Source organism: Melanerpes formicivorus, unplaced genomic scaffold (assembly GCF_026170545.1).
Source record: "Melanerpes formicivorus ecotype bairdi unplaced genomic scaffold, bMelFor1.0.p_v2 SCAF_28, whole genome shotgun sequence".
Taxonomy (NCBI): domain Eukaryota; kingdom Metazoa; phylum Chordata; class Aves; order Piciformes; family Picidae; genus Melanerpes; species Melanerpes formicivorus.
The window spans coordinates 8,024,112-8,048,972 of record NW_027142380.1 but is presented as its reverse complement, the minus strand read 5'-3'; the positions used below and the strand labels follow the sequence as shown (position 1 = coordinate 8,048,972).

The 24,861-nt window shown below is 42.5% G+C and overlaps 1 protein-coding gene across 2 annotated transcripts in view; it reads left to right on the top strand.

Moving 5' to 3' along the window:
* Positions 1–24,861, top strand: part of PDZRN3 (PDZ domain containing ring finger 3) — a 151,584-nt gene that overhangs the window by 100,006 nt on the left and 26,717 nt on the right. Inside the window, exon 1 of one of the 2 annotated variants that reach the window (XM_068154377.1) lies at positions 14,827–15,112. The exons of the other annotated variant lie outside the window; for it this stretch is intronic. Within the exon in view, the coding sequence (XP_068010478.1) occupies positions 15,044–15,112 (69 nt within the window). The 5' untranslated portion in view covers positions 14,827–15,043. Of the gene's footprint in view, positions 1–14,826; positions 15,113–24,861 lie in introns of those variants that run through there. 2 annotated transcript variants of the gene reach the window in all.

Here is a 24,861-nt window from a genome sequence, read left to right as displayed (position 1 = left end):
TTCATATAAACATGTCCAGGTGACAATAGATGTTTGCAGTCGGCTGCTGCGGCGGGCAGCGAGCGCTCTGCTGGGGTGGCGTTGCTGGGAGCACGCAGTGCTGCAGGAAATGAAAACAACTTGGGAAGGAGGAAAGATTAAATCCAATCAATCCCTCCGTGGCCGATAAGTAACGGGCTTTCAGAGTTTTAATGGACTAAAGAGCGTAATGTGTTTGGGTTGGTAACCACGGGGTTTAATCAAGTATTTTTAAATTTTTAAACAGGAAATGGCCTTTTCTCCAAAGGATATACACATTTGCAGTGCATAAATCAGACCCCAAGTCCTAGGCTCCAGAGCTCATGGTCTTTACCGTGCAATTAACTCTAACTCTTTTCTGAAGAAACTTGGGGTCATTCTGGCAGTGTGACGTGATGTGATGAGTTCTCACTGTTGGTTTTCCTACATTTTGTTCCATTCAAGCTCTTGCCTCAATGCTTTTCCTCTAAACCATTTTCAGGCTGTGGATTAGCCACATACCTCATACGGGGGTGAGCTTCAGGTCACGCGGTGCTTCCTGAGCAGCCCAGCAATAGCACAGCCATTGGCCACCCAGACATGGTAGGCCATCCTTCACAGTGTTCCATGGCAGACAGACCACCTACCCTCTCAGCCAGTACTACAGATCACACTGTACATACTCTCCTTGTCCCACCTTTCATTTTCTGAGCCTTTTCCAAAGTAGGACCATGTTTGGTTTCAGCCCAGCCCACACAGCTCTGCGCCCCACCACCCCGCACGGCTGTCCCCAGCCACAGCTGCCAGTGAGGGGAAAGAGGAGGCTCGCACTGAGAGTCCCAAAACCAGCATGGGGTTTGTTTAAGGCTGTACAAATGTCAGATTTCAGACAGGATAGCATGCAGCTATGACAGCTGTCTTTTAAATTATGCAGAAGAACAAGCTGAGGACAAATACAACGGAGCAGTGACTTGTTAAAGGAATCTACTGAACAGAGGAAGCTTTATCCCTTCAGAAAAGCCAGGCTGTCATTTTGCAGTAAAAGCAGGTGAAATGGTAGGTGTGGGTATTTTCTGACACGCTAGCTACGTATCGTGACAGAAATACATATTAGCAACATAAAACGTGCACACACACTGACACACCTCTCCCTCTCTCCTCTGAGATTGCTGATAACTTATCCTTTGCCAAACTGAGATGGGAAATTTATAAACTGTGTAGTTAATAAACCCATTCACGGGCTACTTATGAAAAGTCTAATCCATGAATTATACATTCGGTTAGCAGCCATACACGCGGCATCGACAGGATATTATTATGACGAAGAAAGCTATCTGTTCAAAAGGTAGGGGACACATTAAAACCCTGTTGAATGACAAGCAGAATTGGGAGCCTTTCAGCAGAGCTTAATCAGAGACTCTTCTGGAAGCTAAAAAGAGGAGTGCTGGGAATCCCATTCTCTCCAAAGAATCGGATGCCTCTGAATGTAATCCGTGCACAAATCCCCTAGCTGAGCAGAGGATCCCCATAGACCAGGAGCCCTGCTGCCTCCTGCACAAGAAATATTTTCACTATTACAGCTTGAATTCAGGGAAGTCTTATTAGCTAAAGTTGGGCTTTTTTGCCTTTTCTAATTCAAAACAAAACTGAATTAGTGTTGCAGTAAGGAAGATGCACAGAGTGCAAAGATAGAAAATGTGGGACTTTCTGGGAAACACTGAAACTAAATGGAAAAAAGTTTAAAACATAAATATTCCTATTTAAGTGATAGGGAAGGATTTTCTGGAGCATGCATTAATTCATAGAACCATAGAATGGTTTGGGTTGGAAGGGACCTCCAAAGGACCTCCAAAGGTCATCTAGTCTAACACCCCCGCAACAGGCAGCAGGGACATCCTCCTCTAGATGAGGTTTCTCAGAGCCTTGTTGAGCCTGACCTTGAATATCTCCAGGGATGCAGCCTCCACTACCTCCCTGGCTAAGTTGTTCCAGTATTCCACCACCTTCATGGTAAAGAATTCATTGAGGACGACCTACTAGATACAGGTACATGGCTATACCTGTGACAGTGTATGGAGAAACAGAAGGAAATGCTAAAAATGGTGAAGTTGTTTTTCTCTCCTTTAAGGCAGGTTTCACATAGAGAATGTTTAACACACTCAGATGAAGAATTGCACGTGTACAAAACCAGAAAACAGCATATGATCAAGATGCTGCTCTACTAAAATGCTTGACAGAGAGGCAAAATAAGCCAACAAAGTACTGAGAAAAACAATCTCGCTGTGAATACAGCACTGCTGTGATTCCAGATTCTTGTTGCCTAATGATACAGCAGATAGCTTCATGCAAACAGCTTTCACAACAAAGAATATAAACCTCTTGGGTAGGTGAAATATAAATGACACCAGAGAATTTTGTGATTGAATTTTTTGAATTGGGAACACATGAGAGATCTGCACCCCCGGGTGGAAGGGTTTGGGCTAATAAAACTATTTTAGGTTGCGAGTTTTTGACAGCTTTTTTCTTTTTTCATTGGCATTTGTTTTCTGTTCATCTGCTTCCTTAGTAGTCTTCTGTGGTATCACACCACCATGACCAAAGTGACAGACTTTTGTCTCTGCTGGATTAATCAGTGTGTTCTTTGATCCATAACATATGCTCCTAGTAGACATTTAGTGTCAACATATTGAAGATCTGTGGTCTGGCAGTTCAGTGCCTGATGGCAACCTACCTGATAGACAGTTTAAAGGGTTGGTGGGTTTTGTTGTTGTTTTTTGGTGTGGTTTGGTTTTGGTTTTAGTTGTTGGGTTTTTTGCTTACTATCCTTTGAACTGGTCTTTCATCCATAATAGAGGTTAAACAACAGAATAAAAATGTGATGCTAAATATCTGGGTTGATATCTCTGCTTGCAGATGAAGGTTTTTCTTGGTGAGAAAGCACTGGGAAGCTGCCCAGACCAATACCAGATCTCTGTAGGCACAGTTTGTACATCTTTATGCACATTTTAGGCACAGGGTTTGGGTATTCATGGTCAGAGAGACCTGTCCTTGAGAAAGAGGACATGAGCTCCATGCCACCCAGGTCAAGGGCCTGTGCAGGACTTTGCTTTGCTGACACTTCTCCAGCGCATGGCTGGGTGCTGCAGCTGATTTAAAAGCCTCAGGAGTTAAGTTACTAAAAACTGGCCTGCTGTGCTTTAACAGCAGGGTTGGGCTGGGTGATCTCCAGAGGTCCCTTCCACCCCCCACCATACTGACATTCTTTTTGATTCTGTGACTTAGAGTTAAGAGAGCTTGTGGTCAGAAATCAAGGTCATTCTGCTGAGATGGTCCTAGCAGCTAATGAGAGATGCAGGAGAGTTGTAGTAGGCCACAGTATCAGGAAGAAATGGGCTCCTTCCTTCTCAGAGGGCACCTTCTCCTTGCCCAGTCTGTCCCCAGGGGACCAGGATCTAGAAGGGGCTATTGCCAAGTTTTATTTCCTTTAGGTGCTGTGTGCAGTGGTAACAAGTTCAATCAGAGGAAACTGGTAAAGGGCAGGGGACAGAACAGGACTTGGGTGGTAACCAAAGAGATTTTTCCTTTAGTGTATCAATTAAAGAAAGGATATTAATTAATGAGCTTCAAACTGTTTAATTATTTTTTCATTGAGAGGTATAACAGATGATTTATGGCTCAGCTACTCCTTTGCTGATTGTACTGCTATAAAGTGCTGCATAATATATTGCTCTCTGCTATGTCGTGCCCAGACAGAAACACAGCAAATGTAAAATGGAATTAATCGCCCTCAAAATAGTCTGGGTGAGAAATTAGTTATACAGCACCAGTGTCAAAACTCCCTTTGACTTCAGAGGGTACTGACTTAGCTCCTTATCCCCCTTTTCTACAGATTACAGGCACATCCCTGTCAGTGCACACCCATACAGGGCCCCAGAACAGTACATGTAATGGAGAGGAGAAGTTCTATTATTTTTAAAGCACTGTCCTGCCATAAAGAATTAATCAGAAAATGAATGGAGAACCCAAATGTCAGCTGCTCCCTTAGACTTCAAGGTTCAGGAAGCTCTGCTTAGTGGGAGTAGGAGAAGACTGGCAGGCTGAACTGTAAGAGAATAATTGTATTATAAGAAGATTATGGAAGATTATTTTTCTTGTGGGCCCCAGATTTCTACAAAAACAATCCTGAATTGCATCCTACAAGGCCAAATTAATTCAGCCATTGCTCTGGACAACAGGGGTTTGTTAACTGCCTACTCATTTGCTGCGCTCAGAATTAGAAATGGGCTCGTGTTACAAGACGTTACACGCATCTTTCCTTTGACAACGTGGAGCTCGATGTGATTAACAACGTGGTGGCTCATAGCAAGAGGAGAAATAATTGTTTTTTCAATATACAAACCCCCTAATAATTCAGAAGTCAATATGCACCCTCAGAGACTTTCCCCCAGCAGAGGTTGGGAGGAAGCAGGGTGGCCCGCCTTCATCCCGTTATGAATGTGGAGCTGTTGCAGCCTTGGCTAGCATGGCTCTTGTTTTTAATGTTTAACTATAACCACTGGGACCAGAATCATAGCTTCTGGTGGCCTGATATGAATATTAATAAGACACTGGGCCATGGAGTTCCTTGCTGATTTTGACAGTTTAAAGGATCAGTTAGTTAATTAGAAGATGACATGGCACATCGCATCCCTTGGCTCCATCCTGCCTTCTGTCTCCTCTTTTCATTTGCTTTTTTGACATGTTAGATTACATCATTACTTGTAGTTTCACTTGTTAGCCACACCATGAAATGAGAATATTTTAAGCTGTAATTATTGTGATTTCTCTCCTCTGCTAAGAACATGAAACTCAAAGCAAGCATACAGAAACTTGAATTTCAAAGACTTAGGAATGCATGCTTGGCTAGCAACAGCAAATACACTGAAAAAAAGGTTTGAAGCAGCACAGAAAATTGTGTTGATTATCATATTGGTGATCACCAATCTAATATTTTAAGTAGTAACCCCCACTGTCTGAGTTATTTAATGCTTTCATAGGTACATTTCTCAGTCTCTTCCCCCCAGCTATGAACTGATTGTGCCTCTAGACACATCCACACAATCCAGCACACACATTGTGTTGCACTAGCCTAAAAAAAGGACAAGTTTTCTGTCACCATCTTAGTCAGGACAGACAAAAGTAATGTAAAGAGAAAGCACAGTACTATGCAGCAGCCTGCTCATTAGGAGGAACAAGAGAGAGTAACAGAGACAGCCACAGGATAATAAAATTTCATTGAAACATTAACTTATTTCTCAACTACACATGAGACCCCAAAATAGATATGCCACAGCTCTATAGACATGCCACAACTCTACAGACATGCCACAGCTCTATAGACATGCCACAACTCTATAGATATGCCATAGCTCTATAGACATGCCACAACTCTACAGACATGCCACAGCTCTATAGACATGCCACAACTCTACAGACATGCCACAGCTCTATAGACATGCCACAACTCTACAGATATGCCACAGCTCTATAGACATGCCACAACTCTACAGATATGCCACAGCTCTATAGGCATGCCACAACTCTACAGATATGCCACAGCTCTATAGACATGCCACAACTCTACAGACATGCCACAGCTCTACAGATATGCCACAGCTCTATAGACATGCCACAACTCTACAGACATGCCACAGCTCTACAGATATGCCACAGCTCTATAGGCATGCCACAACTCTACAGATATGCCACAGCTCTACAGACATGCCACAACTCTATAGATATGCCATAGCTCTATAGACATGCCACAACTCTACAGATATGCCACAGCTCTACAGATATGCCACAGCTCTATAGACATGCCACAACTCTATACATATGCCATAGCTCTATAGACATGCCACAACTCTACAGATATGCCACAGCTCTATAGACATGCCACAGCTCTACAGATATGCCACAGCTCTATAGACATGCCACAACTCTACAGATATGCCACAGCTCTATAGACATGCCACAGCTCTACAGATATGCCACAGCTCTATAGGCATGCCACAACTCTACAGATATGCCACAGCTCTATAGACATGCCACAGCTCTATAGGCATGCCACAACTCTACAGACATGCCACAGCTCTATAGACATGCCACAGCTCTATAGACATGCCACAACTCTAACCATAAAAGTAAAAAGATGAAGCTGCAAAGCCACAGTCATACCATAAATTGTAACAACCTTCAAGTTCTGCATCCCTTTGTCCCACTGCAGTTAGCCATCAGGACAAAACTCCTGGATGTGTAATAAGACTCCACAATCAGTTTGTGTATAACAAGCTAAGCTCATTAATGAATATTTGTCTTCTAAGGTACATTCTGTCTGAAATTCTCACCAAGGACACTGGTCTGTTTCTGCAGAGAAATGCACAGACACACATGGAGCTCTTACTTTTTCAGTGGGCTTTTCCAGTCTGCAAACACAGGGGTCTGCAGGAAAACCAGAATGCAGTTCAGACACTGTGGAAATCCTGCAGTTCTAAGGCTTCAGTGGCAATGACAAGATTAGTGGGTGAATGTGTCTTCCAACAGGAATGATCATTTGGGGGTTATTATTGGTATTCATCACTGTGCCTGATTGCCTGTGTGCTTTCACATTGCTTTTATCAAATGTTTGTATTTGTGTATTCATTTCAATACCACTTAATCAATACTGGCTATTAGAGGATGGGTTTTGACAGAAGAAATTGCAGAGGAAGTATAACTACATCATAACTCTGTGCAGTTAACCAATACAATAACCTCTGGAGGTAATTTATTTTTTTCATTAAGGTAAACATGTAACCTCCCATTGATTCACAGGGCTTCACAGACATACAGTGCTAATAACAGGTGGAAAACACTTCCCTTGCCACTGAGGGTAAAGCTAGGGAACGTTACCTGTGGAAGGAACAAAGCTAGAGTCGTGGACCCTCAAACAACTTCATTCATGGAACTAGAATTGCTTGCTCAAAATGAACCAAGCCAGGCTTGAAAAGGGCTTCTCTTGTATCAGAGAAGGGATTAACACCTTGGAGTGCCTTTTATCAAACCAGTGTTATTGCAACAGTATTGATTCCATAATGGAACATGACTCTGATTTCCTAGGCTGGTGAGATGTTATTGTAAAGAGGATTAATGGAAACCAAACAACACTGTACTGTTGGTGTATTTCATAGAGTAAACAATAGAAGACCATGCAGCTGGTAGAAACTCAGCTATCTCCTGTGTTCTTCCATAGTTTCAAGATTATGTCTTGGTTGGCACTGAAAAAGCACAGATGAGATTCGCAGCACAGGCACAGCCTGCCTCAAGGACTGCAAACCAACCAGTTGGGAGTCCCCATTTGCCTCTGCTAGTCTTTCTCTTCTACATCTGTTCTTCTCTGTCTACATCTAATCTATGTTGACTGTATTTCAGCTGCTTTCAAAACCCAGCAGGGTCCTGTGGTCTCTGCTGGACCTTCTGTATGCCCACAGGGTAATTAACCACACAGACCAGTTCTGGACCTCAGGCCAGTGCCCTTCAGTGGAAATGCATCTTACCCAACTTCAAAGACACTTACATGAACACTTACATTTCTTTGTCCCTAAAAGACTGAAGTCCTGTTTCACTCAAGGTCTGCTCATCTTCTGTGTCTTTTCTTCATAGGAGCTCAGGCCAAGAATTAGAACTCAGGTTGCTCATTGTCCACCTCAACCTGGAAATGAACACAAAGGCAAACATATCCGCAACTTTTTTTTTCCATTTTGACTGCCATTTACTATTAATGCTAGATAGTCCCACCCAGCCTTTTCATCACTGGTTAATATAAAACCTAATGAACCATAGATGGCATTCCTGTTTTGCTCTGTTTGGAATTAAGACTGGAGCAGGAAAAACTGAGAAATGAAAGTTCAAAATCTTTTCAGGTAGAGGTGGCTTAAAATTCACCACATGAATACAGTAACTAAAATACAAATATATATGAAGATTGTGATCCTTAGCAGGTCTTGGCAGTTTGGGGCCATATATTATTAGGTATTATTCAGCTGACCCTAAGGGGAGTTCATCTGGAGACATTAAGGTCAAAGAGTAGAAGCATTTGGACACAGTCAGATGGATTTTACACCTTTGTATCTTTCTGACATTAGTGTTTTGCTTCAGCAAACTGACTAATATCAGATATATCCTACTGGGTACCTTTCTAAATCACTTCAATTTTCTTTGTCCCTGGGCTACAGTTATGTGGTCAGGATTCACAGCTATCACAGGCTGTGATATACTCTTTTCCTTGCTCGTTTGTATTAGAATGAACTTTATGAGCTTTTGGGCACATGTCCATCAGTTTTCAAGATTAAGTATTGCGTCAACAGTTTTTATGCAGCATCCAAGCACACTGAATCATTTTGCTTGCTCTGAGATTATTAAGAGTGTATTATCACTTTTACAGAAAACATTTTGATTTTAATGTGAACCATCACTCACAGCAGTCTGTGCTCTCTCTCTAAAGTGATATTTCCCAGCAAAATCAAACTGGAGAGAGGTGCCCTGTGAATAATTTTAGACTTGAGAGCACGTGAACCTTACGAGCGCAAGGGTGTAAGTAACATTTGACTTCACACTCCTCTGCTTTCATTACCCACTTTCTTCTTTTAAAAAGTCTTTACATTTTATATTCTTGTAACTGCTAACAATAAGCACAGCACTTTTACCATGTAAAAACTGACAGTTTGTGCGAGCTTAAATTTGTCATTCCTCTTAAATAGAAACTATCTGGTTAAATAACCCGTAAAAAATCACAGAGGCGAGCTTGGCTCTCCCAGTATACAAAGCAGGAAATCAAAGATGCTTTTTGGCACAGAAGCCAAGATTTCAGCTAACATGGAAGAGGCTTTTAGAGCACAAATCCAGCCTATAATCAGATTTTCTCATTTCCTTGCTGATCTTCCATACTTTTGGCTTTGTGGTGTGCGGTTGTCAGCTACATTGTGTCAGGAATGGGAACACGGAAGAGGAGAGCGTGCCGGGGATTTGAGCTCAAGAACAACCATTTACAGTGTGATCTGACTCCATCTCCTGCACTTGAGCATTGCTGGGCTGGAAGTATCACAGCTGGCAGCTGGTGATTTAGGAGCTGGTTTCTGATTAGGTGAAAAAGCACTCCCTTTGTGATCAGTTTGTTCTCTCCTCAGTAGCTGAAGCCCTGTTTCACCTGCATCCATCACAGTGTCACTGCTGTAAAGCCAGCGCGTGCATCTTCTGGTTCAGGGATTACCTTTTGTCTTCATCTTTGACCAAGACCTCTTGGCACTGCTGTAATAGACACCCGATGAGGCAGGCCATGGTAGGAGGGGTTTCATGGTCCATAGGTCAGCTCTTAGCATCCTGATTCTTCCCATCAGAAGGTCTCAGTGGCATATTAAAGTTAATTACCCTATTCTAACCTCATAATTTCTGATTCAACACAATAGCATTCTCCTGTCTAGTGGCCTCGCAGTGCTTACAGTGGTGTTGCTCTTATGTTCCTAGAATATGACTGTCTTTCTCAAGTGGAACGAATTAAAGAGATATCAGACTCCTTAAAGAGCTTAGAAGACAGAACAGTTCCTTCAGTGGTTTAACAAGAAGTATCATTTCATTTAAGTCACTTCTAAGCATTGGAACTCTTTCAGAGATGCTAAGTGGAGCAAATAAGGATCTCAAGACTTCAGCATTAACTGATGGGAATAAAGCCAAAGTTTTACATTTGCTTTCACATCCTCTCTTGTGGTATGTTTTAGTTTAAATATTTTGGCTCTAGTCTCGAAGCTCCCAATGCATAGGCAGATTGCTGTGCCCACATGCAAAAAAAATTGAGAATTGAGATCTTTTTGCTGTTATATTTAGAGTATGTATGTAATTGTTGTGCCTGCACAATGCCAGAGAAAATCCTGGTTTGCTTTCACCTCTTTGACAAGGGACTTTGTAGAAGGGTACTTTTAAAGTGGATCCATGCTAATTAAATGTATTACTAAGAACCCAGCACTTCACAGCTACAGCACTGAAAATTTGCAAATAAACACAAGGAGACAGAACTCAGTCTGAACACATTCTCAGCAGTGAGGCACTTAGGCTTTAGCAGAGGTAACCCAGCAGCTCTAATTCAAAAGCACGCTCTGAAAAATTCCAGATACTGACTTTAAAGTACAGTTGTGTAGCAGAAACAGTTTTCTTTCGAGCCCCTCTCTGTAATCATCATCTGTAGAGTTTCCTGACTTCTGTTTATATAACACACCAATGTGAGAATTATTTATAAAGTCCCAGCTGTTCTCTTTCCTAGCCTTTGTTTCTCACAAGTCTTAAATATTTGTAAAAACAAGAAAAGTAATTAAAGTATTGATACATCAAGCAAACATTTCCCTAATCATGCTGCTTAAAAAGGAATAATTTGTTTAAACAGAACTTGCTAAGTATATGTACAAAAATATAATGTTAAATAGTTACAGCACACTAGGAAAGCCAACTTGCATTTAAAGAAGCAAAATAAACAATGCCAGAGCGTTGCTAACACTGCAGTCAGCCACTCAGACATCAGAACTCCCAGCACCGAGTGCAGCCGTGTGCTGTTTGCCCAGATCTGTGAAGTAGCTATGTGCCATCTGCTCCTCACACAAAGGACAGGAGTTTATTCTTGCTGGTGGGAACTGCTGTCTAAGAGCCAGCACTTGGCAGCATAAGTCCTTCCCCTTCAAAAGCTGGCAGAGAGGGCTTTTTAGCCTTTGAGTTCCCTAATAATGTTCCCCTCCAGGGTGCAGGTCCCTCATGAGTGCTTAATTTCCCTCTTTATTCTGATTCACCATCCCATGCAGACAAGCAGGACACCTCAAGTGCAGTGGTGTCCTGTGGATTCCCCTTAACCTGCCAACACTTGACAGGCTTCATCACAACATACATCAAACATTTAAATGGCCAGATTTCTACTGGGCTTGTAGTTACAAGCTGAGAGATTGTAGGCTGCAACTAAGATACATATAAAAAGCAAAATCAGCCTGTGGTCTGTGGCAGGATTCCTTCCTCAGTGTCACCACTGTCTCTCCAGGACGTCCAGGATCAGCAGCACCCTGCCTTTCATGGTGGCCCATGCAGTCTGGCTGTGTTCCACCTTCTGTCCCTTGGGAATTAGCTTTTGGATGCAAAAGCAAATGTCTGATAGTCAGAGCCAGGCACCTTGGTGAAAGAGATTTTGCAGACTTGGTCGCATGTAACCAGTCAGGGAGTGAGTAATCTAGATAAATGCAAATGAAACCTCTTGCTGGCACCTTGTGCATTCAAAGGCTATTTACTGTTGTTGCTAGTCAGCTGGCTCTCTGACTTCCCATTCAGTCTGGACTGCTCAGACTCAGCTGAGACCACTGTTACAGTCACATTACACATGATGGAAGCCATCCACATCCGACATTTTGTTAAGCTCATTATCTGTGGCACTCTGGTGAGACCACACATGACACATTGTTAAGGCAGATGACAGATCCCGTAACGAGCTGCCTGATCTGGACAAACCAAAGGAAGCCACTTGACCTCCACCACAAACAGCATGAATTGATGAGGGTTCCTGTAACACACTGGGCTTTGCCATGGTATGGAGTGTAATGACTCAGATAACATCCACCCCATCCTGGGCAGCTCAGGTGGCTCTTTCTGGCTGGGTCCTGCCGTGAGGAGCAATGAGAAGATCTCTTTGTGCTTGAGATCAATCCTCAATCCTCACAAAGAGCAATTAGGAAGCAGAATTGGCCTTGTCAAACCTCCTGGCTTCCCCCATCAAACTAATTTATTGTGGACAAAGTCTCATAAGAGTTAAACTGAGAGCTTGCAGTAACTTTATACTGAGACCATGCAAACTACAATTGCTTAAAAGTTGACCAAATTTAGTGGATTTCACAGGGACAAACAAACTGTCTCTGTGCCAAACTTCAAATCATCTTGATACTAAAACTCTCTCAAGGAAAACACTCAGAATTTCTTAACATAGGCAAACAATGTATTTTTTTTCCCCCTAGAATCTTACCCTTGGAAATGACTGGAGCATTTCAGCTCAAGTGTACCATTAAAGGCAAAAAATCAGCTCTGGACAATGCCCAGCACACAAGTTTACAGCCCAAACATTTAAAGTTGGGCAAAGCACCGTAAAAAACAGTCTGTATTAACCTGAGGCAGTGCTACCATTCCTGCCTGTGAGATGAATAGAGAAATAGGAATTAAATTTCAATAATGGCAAACATCTCAGCTGAGATAAGAGCTGGCCAGACTGTCAGGCAAGTTTATTTACCAGAGCAACAGCGCAACAAAGCCAACTGCTGCACTAAGCTGCACTGCTCGCTGCTGAGCAACCTGCTGAGGCTTCAGTAGCTGCAGAATCTGAAACATCACATTTATGGGATCCCTCCTCTCTTACATCAAAACAAATCTTCTGCTGGATTTACTCTCCTGGCCTGATTTACAGATTATCTTTTGGAATCAGGTGAAACATTATCTCATGTATTTATTATGTTACTATAGGAAAAGAAACAAAGAGGAGCATTTCCCTTGAAACTGGAAATGAAATATCCTGCCTGTTTCTGGTTTGTTTCTAACCAGGTCCAGCTGCCTGTGATTCCTAAAAAAAAAAAATCATTCAGATTGAACTCAGCCACCTGAGTGGAATGACAGCATTTAAATAACAGCTAGGTTTAAAGAAGAAGTTTAACTGCATGAAGGGAAAGGAAAAAAAAAAGAAGAAAGAAAAGGAAAGAAAAGCCACCACCATAGGAAACATTATGGAAAGTTTTACCCTTAGTTGTTTAATCAAATTATAGAAGCACAAATTATCTAATCAAAGCCATAGAATTGTTTACAATTTCACAAGGGTCTTTTCTGGGACGTGATTCAGTTATCATCATCATCATCTTTTCTGCTTCTAGAGAACACTAGTTCCTTCATGCAAGAGCTTTCCCAGTTGTTCAAGATGCACAGCCACCAGCTGCCAACCAGCCTTGGAAAAGCCTGTAGTGTGTGGCTGGTGTATCTAACCAGGGATAGTCTGCATCAGCCTTCAACTTAGAGGGGCAGCAGTAAGGTCCCAGCTACCTCTGCCTTGTTCTAACCTTACACCTTCCACCACCATTGCAGCAGTAATCTCATCAGGGAGACATCAGACACAGCACAGGGATGGAGCCCCTTTTTGCTTTCAGAGGTTTGGCAGGGATTTGATGAGGTCTCCTTTCTTTCTTTTCCTGCAGGCAGGTAGATTTTGGCACCAAGAAAATATGGGCTCAGAGTTAAAGAACCCTTTTTTGTCACAGTCTCTATTTGCTGAAGGTTTGCCACTAACTGCACAGATGGGATAAACTGCATTTCAGTACTCAGCAGTGCAGTACCTGCAAGATACTCATAGCAGGGCACCTGTACAGAGTTTGGATGTAAAGCTGCACATGATCCTTGCACAACATTTCCATTATCATCCACAGAAACTCACTAAGCAAACAGTCAGAAACCAGTTCAATAACCACAGCACAAGATCCAGGCCCTCTGCCATGCAGCACCATGGGCTCATTCCTAGCTGCTCTGGAGTTTTCTCCTCTTCGGAGCAGAATGAGCTGAAATAAGGATTATAAAAATGCTGAAAGCTTAAGCAGTTGGAAACAGCATGGTCAATCCACACCTGCAGTGCAAGGTAGTTTCCTACAGACTGGAAATTGTCTATAAAAGTTAGGACTTCTGGGCACTTTGCTAGTTCAGTGGGCAGTTCACTGCTATTTTATCCTTTACATCTATGGCACAGGTGGAGTGTGGACCTAGGCACTCAAATACTGAGCAGTCATAAATGCCACACTGTTTTTATTGACTAGGTTTTTATAATGTGGCAAAGTTTATATATTTAATATAACAAATAACATGTGAACCTGTCATTTACACTCTTCAAATACAATGAATCAGTAGCATGATGGCTATTTTTCATTTCATATAAAAATTAAACAAATCCATAACTATTAATCCAAGGCACTCTTATTTTTTCCTAAATCCACATACACTCAGACATAGCTCTGGCTCTGTAGCCAATTCCTACGGCTGTATGTAGGCTTTCAGGGACAGAGATGACCTTTCAGAGATTCATAGAATGGTTTGGGTTGGAAGCAACCTTAGAGGTAACTTAGTTCCAACCCCCCTAGCACTGGCAGGGACACCTTCCACTAGACCAGATTGCTCTTGGTCTCATCCAGCCTGGCTTTGAACACCTCCAGGGAGCAGGCATCCATGACCTCCCTGGGCAACCTGTTCCAGTGTGTCTCACCACCCTCACTGTAAAGAATTTCTTATATCTAGTCACACACTTCCCCTGTGGCATGTGTTAAATGCTTAGTTCAGTCATCTGCTGGGAAACTGAGGCTCTCAGATACCACCACAGTATGAGAGGACCATAAATGCTGCTAAAGAGATTCACCTTTTACACAGCCCCCACTGAGTTTTGTACCATTTGGTTGTGACTTACATTTAAGCTGTACTCTAGCCTGCTTAAATATGTTAAGAATTATCCTGAGGGACCCCAGGAAAATGCAGTCATGTTTATTTGTAATTGCTGCAAAATGGTTTACAAAATTGTTAGTGTCTTTTATTACGCCTGCTACTGAAGCACTTGCCTGTTAATTAGAGAAATTTCAGCTGTCATAGGCAGCAATTATAGCTTCTGTATCAGTGTCTGGTATGAATAGTCAATGAGAGCTGATTAATATGCATGAGCAGCAGTATATAGCGTGTGCATTGGAGCACAGTGCTGCAGCCGGAGCGCAGCGGCAGAGGGAGCGCTGAGCGCTGCCAGGGAAGCGGGGAGAGCACGGAGGGAAGGAGGGACAGAGCCGCGCTGCTCCGCAGCTCCCACGGTGACAGCCGCTGCCGCCAGCCCTTCGGTCCGGTCCAGCCACCCATCAGGGCTGTCAGGGATACCTGCATGCATGCCTGCTGACAGGCTGCCGTGGCTGCTCTGCTGAATCAGAAAGGGTTTTCTGCCACTTACTTAAAGATGGGATGCAGTTTGTGCACTCTACAGAAGCAAGAGGAGCAGTACAAGTTACTGTATGAAGTTTGTCAGGTAAAGAATTAGATTTCATTTCTAAAAGCAAATGTTCTCTTTCAGGCTTGTGAGCACTGGTAGTGAGAGGGGAAATGGGATACCAAAACCTGGTTGTGCAAGTGGCAGTTTTGAAAGGGGGCTTGCCTGATTTGAGGTGTGTGTGACAGTGCCTATGTTTTTCATCCCATTCACACTTGCAGGACATCAAATATTTAAATGCATGCTGTTATGCATCAAACTTTTTACAGAACTTTACAGCACAGTGTAAGACTCTGCTGTTAGTTTCTCCAGTATGGGTTAAGTAAAACATCTTGATGAGGACCATGGCTTGTCACAGCCTCGCTGAACAAGTTATGAAAGACAGCCAGGAGGGCTTTGTATCTGAGTACGCACAGACCCTTCCTTCTATGCAATGCGCTCAGTGCTCAGTCTGATCTTTGACATAATGTCAGTTCATATCCAGCTGTTGTAGATTTTGCACCTCTGTGTGCAGAAATACCAGCTGACAGGCAGCTAGATTTGACAGCTCTTTACACATCAAATTGCTCATATTAAGCATAAGTTTTCTAAAATTGTGATAACACATTGACCTCTGTTATAAAAATATTATTTCCTGCTTCTGCTTCTCCTTCTGTTCTGTCTCTCAAATTTTTCACTCTAAAGTATGACTTGGACCAAAACAGCATGATGGAACCATGCTAGGTGCTAGCCAGGTGTCTGGGGACATAATCCTGCAGGTCTCTCTGGACATAATCATAGGCAGATAACGTACGGTTAAGCTCTGCCAGCGGGAGGTGGGTTGCCTGCACAAAAGCCGCAGATAAAGTGCCCAGCTCCTTCCAGATGTACTTTACCACCTTGTTGTTCCCGAGGCAGTTTAGAATAGGTGACAGCTACCCCCAGTCAGAGGAGTGTGACATTTCCCAGCGCTGCCATGTCCCGCGCTCACCGGCAGAGGGAATTGCTCCATGGCAGAGAGGAGGGAAAGGAATCCTGTGGTCCTCATGCGTTATACTACCTGCATCTGATCCCAGACACCCATCTCACTGACAACAAAGTGAATAAAATATGCGGTTTGTGTGTTATGCCGGCAGAGAAGTGATGAAATTTTAAACATAGTTTTGATCTGATTCTTGCTCACTCACCCAAAGGACACTGATGCTTTGTGGAAGGAAAAAAACCTGTTAGAGAAAATAGGAAGACATGTTTACTGTCACTTCTATTTATACTAACTCACTTCCACTGCTAAGCTGCTACACATGTGATGGTGGGAAGAATTTTAGAGGAAGGTGATCAGGTTTCTCGGACATTATTCTGGACTGAGAGCTAGTTTCAGATGCTGCCTGCAACAGCAGACCTGGTGCCAGGTATTGTTTGTGTGAATCCTCTGTTCAGATCAAGCAGTGGCTGTAGTAATAGTTACTTATTCCCCAAGGTCACCAAGTTTTCCTGCAGACTGTCAGTGAATCACACTCAGAAGTGCAACAAGCAGAACAGAGACAGCCACAAATGATGCATATCTTCTTGTTTAGGAAGCTTGCACAATTTTTGTTGTGAAATGAAGGTGGCAGGAAACCTTTGCAAGTTACTGACATCTCTTAACAGATGTAGGACAACATTCTTTAAATACATGTCCTTAAGATCAGTCACAGGAACAGTCCCACTGATACCTGAGATGATTGAACTATCCAGTGCTGGCTGCGGTGCAGATCCCTGCCACTAGTTTGGATTTAGAAATCATCCTGCAAAGTGCTGCAGCCTTGTTGCAGCAGCATGTGGAGCACAGTGCACAGCCTCATGATTAACTTTAAGCACGGGATTCCTCTGGGAAATGTGGCTGGCATACCCTTGGTTTCCACAGAAGTGAGAGGTGCATATAGAAATGCCTGGGATTTCCAACAGAGTGAAACCTGAATTATTTACGAGTGTAATCCCTGAGTATTCCAGAATGTAAATTACTGTGCAAAATTATTTTAACAGGGTACTACTTTGATTTCTCTGTTCCACATGACAGGAGGGAGGGAATTCTATAGCTTATGGAGGACATCGAGATAATTAAATGTCACTATAGCTGTACAAATGCATCCTCGTGTAACCTCCACATAAGAGCAATCACTTAGAATTTAATGGTGGAGGAGATGAAGAATCATTGTCATTTAAATAACAGCGTAGAAAAGACAGAAGTTTCAAACTATGGCAGCTGCAACAAATACCTCTTACAGTGAGTTTGCTTTGTATCATCCATGTAGCCCTTACATCCTGTGATAAGGTGACATTGCCAGTTCTGAGACAAATAAAAGAAGCTTTTTTTAAAGCCTGAGTTAGATGAAATTTGCATAACTTGGGTTTTAGGAAATACTGAACATTGTTAGAAATAAATCCCCCTCAGCCTGTTTTTGGAGATCATGACTCTGAGACATAGGAATTCAGAAAACACTTGCAGGAATTAATAATAGTGCATAACTGCACTTTCTCTGTTAGGCCAAGAGCTTTAGCGTGGCTGGGAAATTAATGCTTTGATAAATGACAATTCCAGAAGGTCCGGTACCTCTGGCTCCGTAAGTCCTTATAACAGAGAGCACAAAGAGGATCAAATATACCAGGCTCAGGCTTCATCCCTTCCTCATCCATAGATAATTCAAAGAGATCCTCTTCATTAAGGGCTTTGGCACATTGCCTACAATTTCTTTTTGGGCCGCTGTGAGCTTAATGATGCAGAACAATGATCTTCCCTCTTGTTGAACACATACCTTATTGTACCTTTAATCACATAATAAAAACCAAATTAAGACCCCTTGTCATTACAGCCATTGTAGCTGCGCACTATCAATGCTTTGGATTCCAATTACAAAAGGGACAGTGGCAGTTTGGAATCTTGATGTCAAACAGTGTCACCAATGGTAAGCATGCTCGTGGCAGCACAGAATGTCCTAGGTGTATCCTGAGGCTTATATCCCAGCTGCACGCAGGATATGAAATGAAATAATCATATGCTGTGAGATTTGGGGGCTCTAGTTAAATGGAAATTGTCTTCAGAAGATTTGGAAAGTTGTGAAAATAGAGGGAGAAGGGGGAAGAATGCAAATTTAAAACCTGGGGTCTGTTTTAGACCAGTTTTCCAGTTTGCTGTTCTCAATGTCATGAGCTCCTATACAGTCAATAACAGAAACCAGGGCTTTTCCCTTTGGAGGAAAACTCCTGAGGGACCAAGAAGTAACCTCCCTTGCAGAATAATGAGACAGATGAGACAGAGCTTTTGAATTTGTGAAACAAGATTATTATATTATATTAAGACCTCAAATGCAAGGAAACTTCTGAGTAGCTCCTTCTCCCTAAGCATGTGTTCACACCCAGCTCAGGAGGCAAGCACACACAGAGCGATCTTTTGCTAGATGGATACTTAGTATTATCAAGAATGAGAACATTGAATCTGAAATCACAGTTGATTCCTTCATGGGCAATGCTCAAAGCTGTTCCCTGGGATTCAAGATGATGGAGTTCATCCGGTTCTCATTCTGGGAAGATGTCATAAAAACAACCCATCAAAACTGTCCCTTCCAGCTGATAAATCCTTGCTAAGTGATTACAGAGGCCAGCCCCTTCCTCCAGGATGTCCCTCCCGAATGAGGATAGAAAGGCTGGCAGGAAACAAGCTCACATTGCCACTGCCCTTGCTTCAGATCATCCGAGGTCAGAAGATTTCTGCCTCTGTGATTGTTGGGCTGGCACCCTTCACAAATGCTAAAGTTCATGTATAAATAAACACTTGATGTAATGACCTTTTAGTAACTTGAAAGCCCCATCCACATGCTCTTGGCCTCTCTCTGAAGCAAGTAAAAATGACAGCGTAGGTAAAAACAGTAGTGGGGAAGCTGAATTTGTCTTTTAAACCAGGTTAAAACACATTGTGGCCAAGGTTGCGTACGCACCAAGGCCAGCACAGAAATTGCTGCACTAATGAGAAGACAGGGATGATGAGGAAGTAACCCACCCTGTATTTCATTGGCAACTTCTAGCAGCATCACTTGTGAGAAGGCTATTCCCTCAGCAGGGCTCACACACACACCAGTTGCACTGAGCTGATTGCTGATACAATTCCTTTCACCACTAGAATTCCATTCACGTCTTTAGACTTGCAAAAATTAATGTAATCAGTCATTAAGAAAGCCTGATTCAAGGAAACAGCCTAACTAGGCTTAAACCTACTGAGCAATGGCATAATCCTAAATCAGGGCCAAAGTGAAGCTTGCCAAATAAACATTCAGCTCAAAAACACATTTCTAATCAAAACTGTAAGATTTGGGAAACAAAAATAATTGCCTCTGTACATATGCTTTTCACACCCTCAAATTTAATTGGGCAGCCAGAGAATTAGTTGGTCTACATTTCAGTAGTTTTCCATGTTGAGATCAAATTGGTTGTGCCAATTATAGTAACCCGGTGTATTTGCAATAGGCTGTGTGCCTTCAGACGCTCTCTACATACAGCCTGTGCTGCAGCTGAAAGGAAGAACAGTGTTGAAGTTATATTCTGTCACTTCACTACCATTAAACTTGACCTCAATAACAGTTGTGAACCTATCTCACTTACTTCAAAGTGGGCATGTGTTTGCTTAAACAAGATGTTAATTCTGAGGGCTTTGTTCTAGACAGGGGTTTCTACTGCTGAATTAGTTCAGCTGTAGAAAAACTCTGCTTGACAGGCTGGAGACTCATAATCTTCAAAAAACAGCCCTTTAATGATTGTGGCGCCTGTCTGTGGCTCAGAAGTCCCCTTCCTTAATTAGACATTTACCAGAAACTGGCAATTGAAATTTTCCTCTTCACTTGACGATGAATAATGCAGCGCTTCTGTTAGGATTGCTCCAAAACATACTCTTTTTGTGGCATGGAAGAGGAATATATTGGCCATTAAAGGAAGGTAAATAAGATGTGATATGAAATAATCAAAATACCAAATGGTCACCTGTGGTATAAATGGATAATTTGACCTACAGTGCCCATAAATTATCTCACTCCTTCATAGTCTCCTACAGTGCCTTTCTTCTTCACATTGAGCAGACAAAATGCTTACCCACAGTATAGATTTATTTGGATTTTTTTTTTTTAAGTGATAAATGATTGAAAAGAGGAGTTTTGTAATGCTTTACACTTATACATCTGCTTCATGCTATGAAGCAGGTGGCAAGAAGTCATGGGGGAGAAGGCACTAGGGACAGTCACGCTGTGCTTTGCTGTCACATGTCAGATATGGGCTGGAAAAGGGAAGCATATGGAGTGATGAAAAACTGCAGATTTAATAAATGTGTTCTGTTGTGTTCATTAGTAATGAAACAAAAGGTCAGGCTTGGTTGTCACTAGGATAGGACAACCCTACGTGTATACATAACCTGGGACTGTTCGAGAACTGGTGGGTAAATGCAAGCAGATCCAGCTCAGCCTCCTGAGCTTGGTAGCTGAGGTTGGACAGGGGAGGTGGCAGAATAAATAATAGAAGAGATACATAAACTTTCAACAGGGCTACAGCATTCACTGCTTTAAACAAGTGACATGAAGGAAGCCTCCCTATTTACACAGCATGTCCTCAGGCAAAGAGCCAGAGGCCACTAGCTGAAAGAAAAGTGGTAACTATCATGGCTGTGCTCTCTGACTGGTGTCAATGCAGTGGTAATTCTGGACATGGACACGTTGAAGGTGATTGAACACATTGTCTACTGGCACAGAAACTGGGCACTTCTTCGTTTCATTTCCAATTGCTGAAGCAACTTCAGGCTTTACACTGAAATACCATGTAAGCTGTGTTCAGCAGTGCTCTGTGGCTCAAACACTGCCATCAGACTCCTGGGGAATGCTCAAGGAACAAGCATTCCACTTCACAGAAAGAGTAATTGTATGATCACATCAATTAAAACCGTATTTGATGTATGCATTTTCATGGATCAAGGACATTTACACTCAGTAAATTAGCTCCTTCAACATCATTTTAAAGAAAGGGATCATTCACATGTTGCAAGATCACAGCTGATAAGAAAATGGTTTTATGTCTGGCAGAGTTGCTTGCAAATACAACAAAAGCTCTTGCACCTGACCCAAAAGAGTCTGTGGAACCCCAACAATTCTAGCCAAAAAAGGAAAAATCAAGGCTATCAATAGCACACTATGAGAATTCTAGGCCATGGTTAAGCAGCATGGACTGGAAGCATAGAGTGAGGTGATTGCCTGCACAACATCTGAGGTTAGGTTTCTTCATCTGGGAACACTGCTGTACTTCTGGAAGCAGTACAAAGCCTGCTCAGCAGGTACCAGGTAGCTACAGAAGCAGCAGGTCCTCTGCTAACAAACTCACTTGGGTCTGCCACTGCTGCTGGCATCCCAAAGAGCAGCACTGAGTGGGTTTTCCATCTTTTCTTGGAAACAACTTCAATAACCCTGCTCAACACAGATTTTCTTCAGAGCTATCCATAATTGCTCTTTCCCTGTCTTACATCATTGAGACATTTGTGGAAGTAATGAGGGAGTGGGAGAGTGGACTCCAAAATAAACATTGTAGGAATGGGAATGTCATGAATTAGAATGGTCTTAAAGGCAGTGTCTTGGAGATCAGTGCTGAGGTTTCAGTTGTGGTGTGTTCTCATGTGACCTTGGGTAGGTCACTAACCTGTTTTATGTTTTGTCTTCTCATCTGTACAATACTCCTTTGGTCTGTTGGCTTGGAGCAGGCTCTCCAGAGCAGGCACCGCCCTTTGTTCTGTGTTTGTGTAGTTGGATATGCTTCTCAAATAACATTAGTATTATTTAAAGGCCTGATCTAGACACCAACTTGTAGTGCTCTGATTTTAATGGAGGTGTGGTGTTAACCATCGAGAGACTGTCAGCTGGAAGGTGCTTAAAGGGAAAGCTCCCTCCAGATGTGTCTTACTTTCATACCATTCTCAAAGCACCTTCTGCATGCAGCTGTTGGAGAAAGGTGACTGGTCTACAGGGACCTTTGCCTCGATTAAGTGGGAGAATTGATCTCTTATGTTACTCCATTTTAGCTTAAATCCCTGTAACGTTACACCCTCAACATGACAGATTAACCTCCTTACACTATTACTATCACTGTGTATTATTTTTAGCCTACATATAGAAACACACAGGTTTTCAAATTCTCAGGCTGTAATTTGCTGTACTAGCCAAATATATCAACACAGGGTTTGCCTCCTGGCAAGAGCACATTTGGGAAGGGCCAGAGCATTGCCATGTAGTGTCTCAGCAGCAGCAGCCCAAGGTGCCATACATGGGCAAATCCAAAGAATGAAAGTGGGTGACTGCACTGGCTGAATTCTGCTCATTAGTAATTCATGATTATTTATGGCTGTCATTTGTACCTCACTCAAATAGAATTGATAGGCTCCCTCTGGGTCATGCTACTGAAATGGCAGAAAGAGTCATTAAAAAGGGAGTGCCTGCAAACTTCTGTCTGTGTTTTATATGGGCACCAGGGCTATTAAGCCATAAGCAGGGAGACAAAAGATCACTTCTTTAATGTTGACAAAATATGAAGTATTTCTGCCCTGGTAGAAAGACACTTATCATGATGAATGCATGTTAAAAGAAAAAGGGCTGCAAGTAAACTTTGCTTAGAGGAAGTACAAGAGTTGCAGAAGCCCTAGACTTAGTCTAAATCTGTTTTCATGGAAGCAACAACCCTGAATGAAACTATGAAATGATAAAACTCCCTGTGGTTTGATTTTGAGTCATGATACACAGCAGTGGAGCCTGAGAACCCAGCCCAAAGCAGGCAGGTTTTAGTATGCTGTGTACAGTACTAGCTCTGCCTCATTAATACATAAACATGCTAATTAGCAGCAGAAGAAAAATTTCCTTTTCTTTCAAGAGTCTTTTTCTCAAGATTTTCCATTTGGAAGTTGAAAATTTGGAGAACAAATGTATTCTGTACTCTTCAGTAAAGAATTGTTTCTTTGGTCTTAACCATTTTGTCATGGATCGCTCCCAAGGCAGAAGGGAAATGCACACACATGGAAACAGTCTATTACCAAACAATATGATTCTGGGGTTTTGAAAAACAGAGAGGCTGCCCATAGGAGGGAAAGAAAAGAGGGATTAGGTGGAGCTGCAAGAAGAATTAACCTATATTTTGAACAGTCTCTCTCCGATTCCTGAGGAAAAGAGGGTTTGGAAAACAGGGGTTTGCTGCTCTCATTTCCATTTTAAAAATCTATAAAAAGTTCTGCTGCTTTTTCTTAATATGCAGACTCCTTAAGAACTTGCTAAAGAAGTGAATCAGACCAGAAAGAGCGTTTTAAATGGAGCACAGACGGCTGTAGTCTAACAGAACTAGCATTTTTATGGTGCACTTCCCAAGGATTTGCATGAATTTCTACAAAGAAAAGCTGCTTACTCATTCTTAAGCAAAAAAGTTGTTTTTTTCTCTGTGCCATTTGTGAAGCACAGAAGAAGCAACAAGCCGTACAGCGCATACAAATGTTTGCCATTCATGACATTAGACCCCTATAAATCAGTCAGACTTGATGGATGGAAAAATAATTTTCTTTGACTGAACCTTTCTAATTTCTGCTGTGTGCTACCAACATCCTGCAAACAATGTTACACACTATATAAGCAAAAACTAAAGTACTAAATAATTATAACTACACACAGCAAACTCTTCACAGGGATTTTGTGGCGCTCTCAACCTTTGAGTTAACTCCTTCTGCCAATGCCCAGAGTTACTTCAGCTGTACTACTGTAAATGATGTTGGCACATGCTTGGATGCAAACCTCCTCACCTACATTCATTGCATGCCCAGCCTCATTCTCTTTGCAAACCTCTTTCTAGCACAGCCCTGTCTGGTTGCCTTTGTATCACCTCTCCAGGGCTGCAGGGCTCCCTGGAGCCCCTTTACATAAGTGACATTTATGTAATAGCACAACTGTGTGCTTAATAAGGCTGGTTGTAGCCAGGAGGGGGTTGGCCTCTTCTCCCAGGCGACCAGCACCAGAACAAGAGGACACAGTCTCAAGCTGCGCCAGGGGAAGTTTAGGCTTGAGGTGAGGAGAAAGTTGGAATGCAGCCACTGGAATGTGCTGCCCAGGGAGGTGGGGGAGTCACCATCCCTGGAGGTGTTCAAGAGGGGATTGAATGTGGCACTTGGTGCCATGGTTTAGTAGTCATGACGTCTTGGGTGACAGGTTGGACTTGATGATCTTTGAGGTCTCTTCCAACCTTATTGATTCTATGATCCTATGATTCAAAATGTTGTCCTCATACCTCAAACAAAAACCAGAACGTGGTTTTTAGTCATAGATGCAGGCTCTCAGTGACTTGCACAGAAGGTCCAGCTTTGTCCTTGTGTGTGAAGGCCAGAGGGCTCCCAGCCTGCAGACACTGCACCGACTTTGACCTCAGGAAGCTTTGGCCTGAAATAAGCATCTAAACAGAGGCAATTAGCTCAGGAGCTGCTGGAGAATACCAAACCTCTCAGCAGAGTAATTGCTAAAGAAAAACACTTATGTGTGAGAAAATCTGTCCTCATCAAAGGTATTTCACTGTGACATATATCCAGAATTATTAGAGGAGGGATGCCAAATGCTTCATACAGCTCTGACAGGGAGAACCCATTGTATACCCAGTGCCTTACACTTGCAGCATCATAAAATTATATGGAAGACTCTGTCCTAGCTAGGTAGTGCAAATCCTTTTTGAGCCTAGAAGACATGAGAGGTTTTCCCTGTTCTTTCTCCCTTCTTAGTGGCCATGTGCAC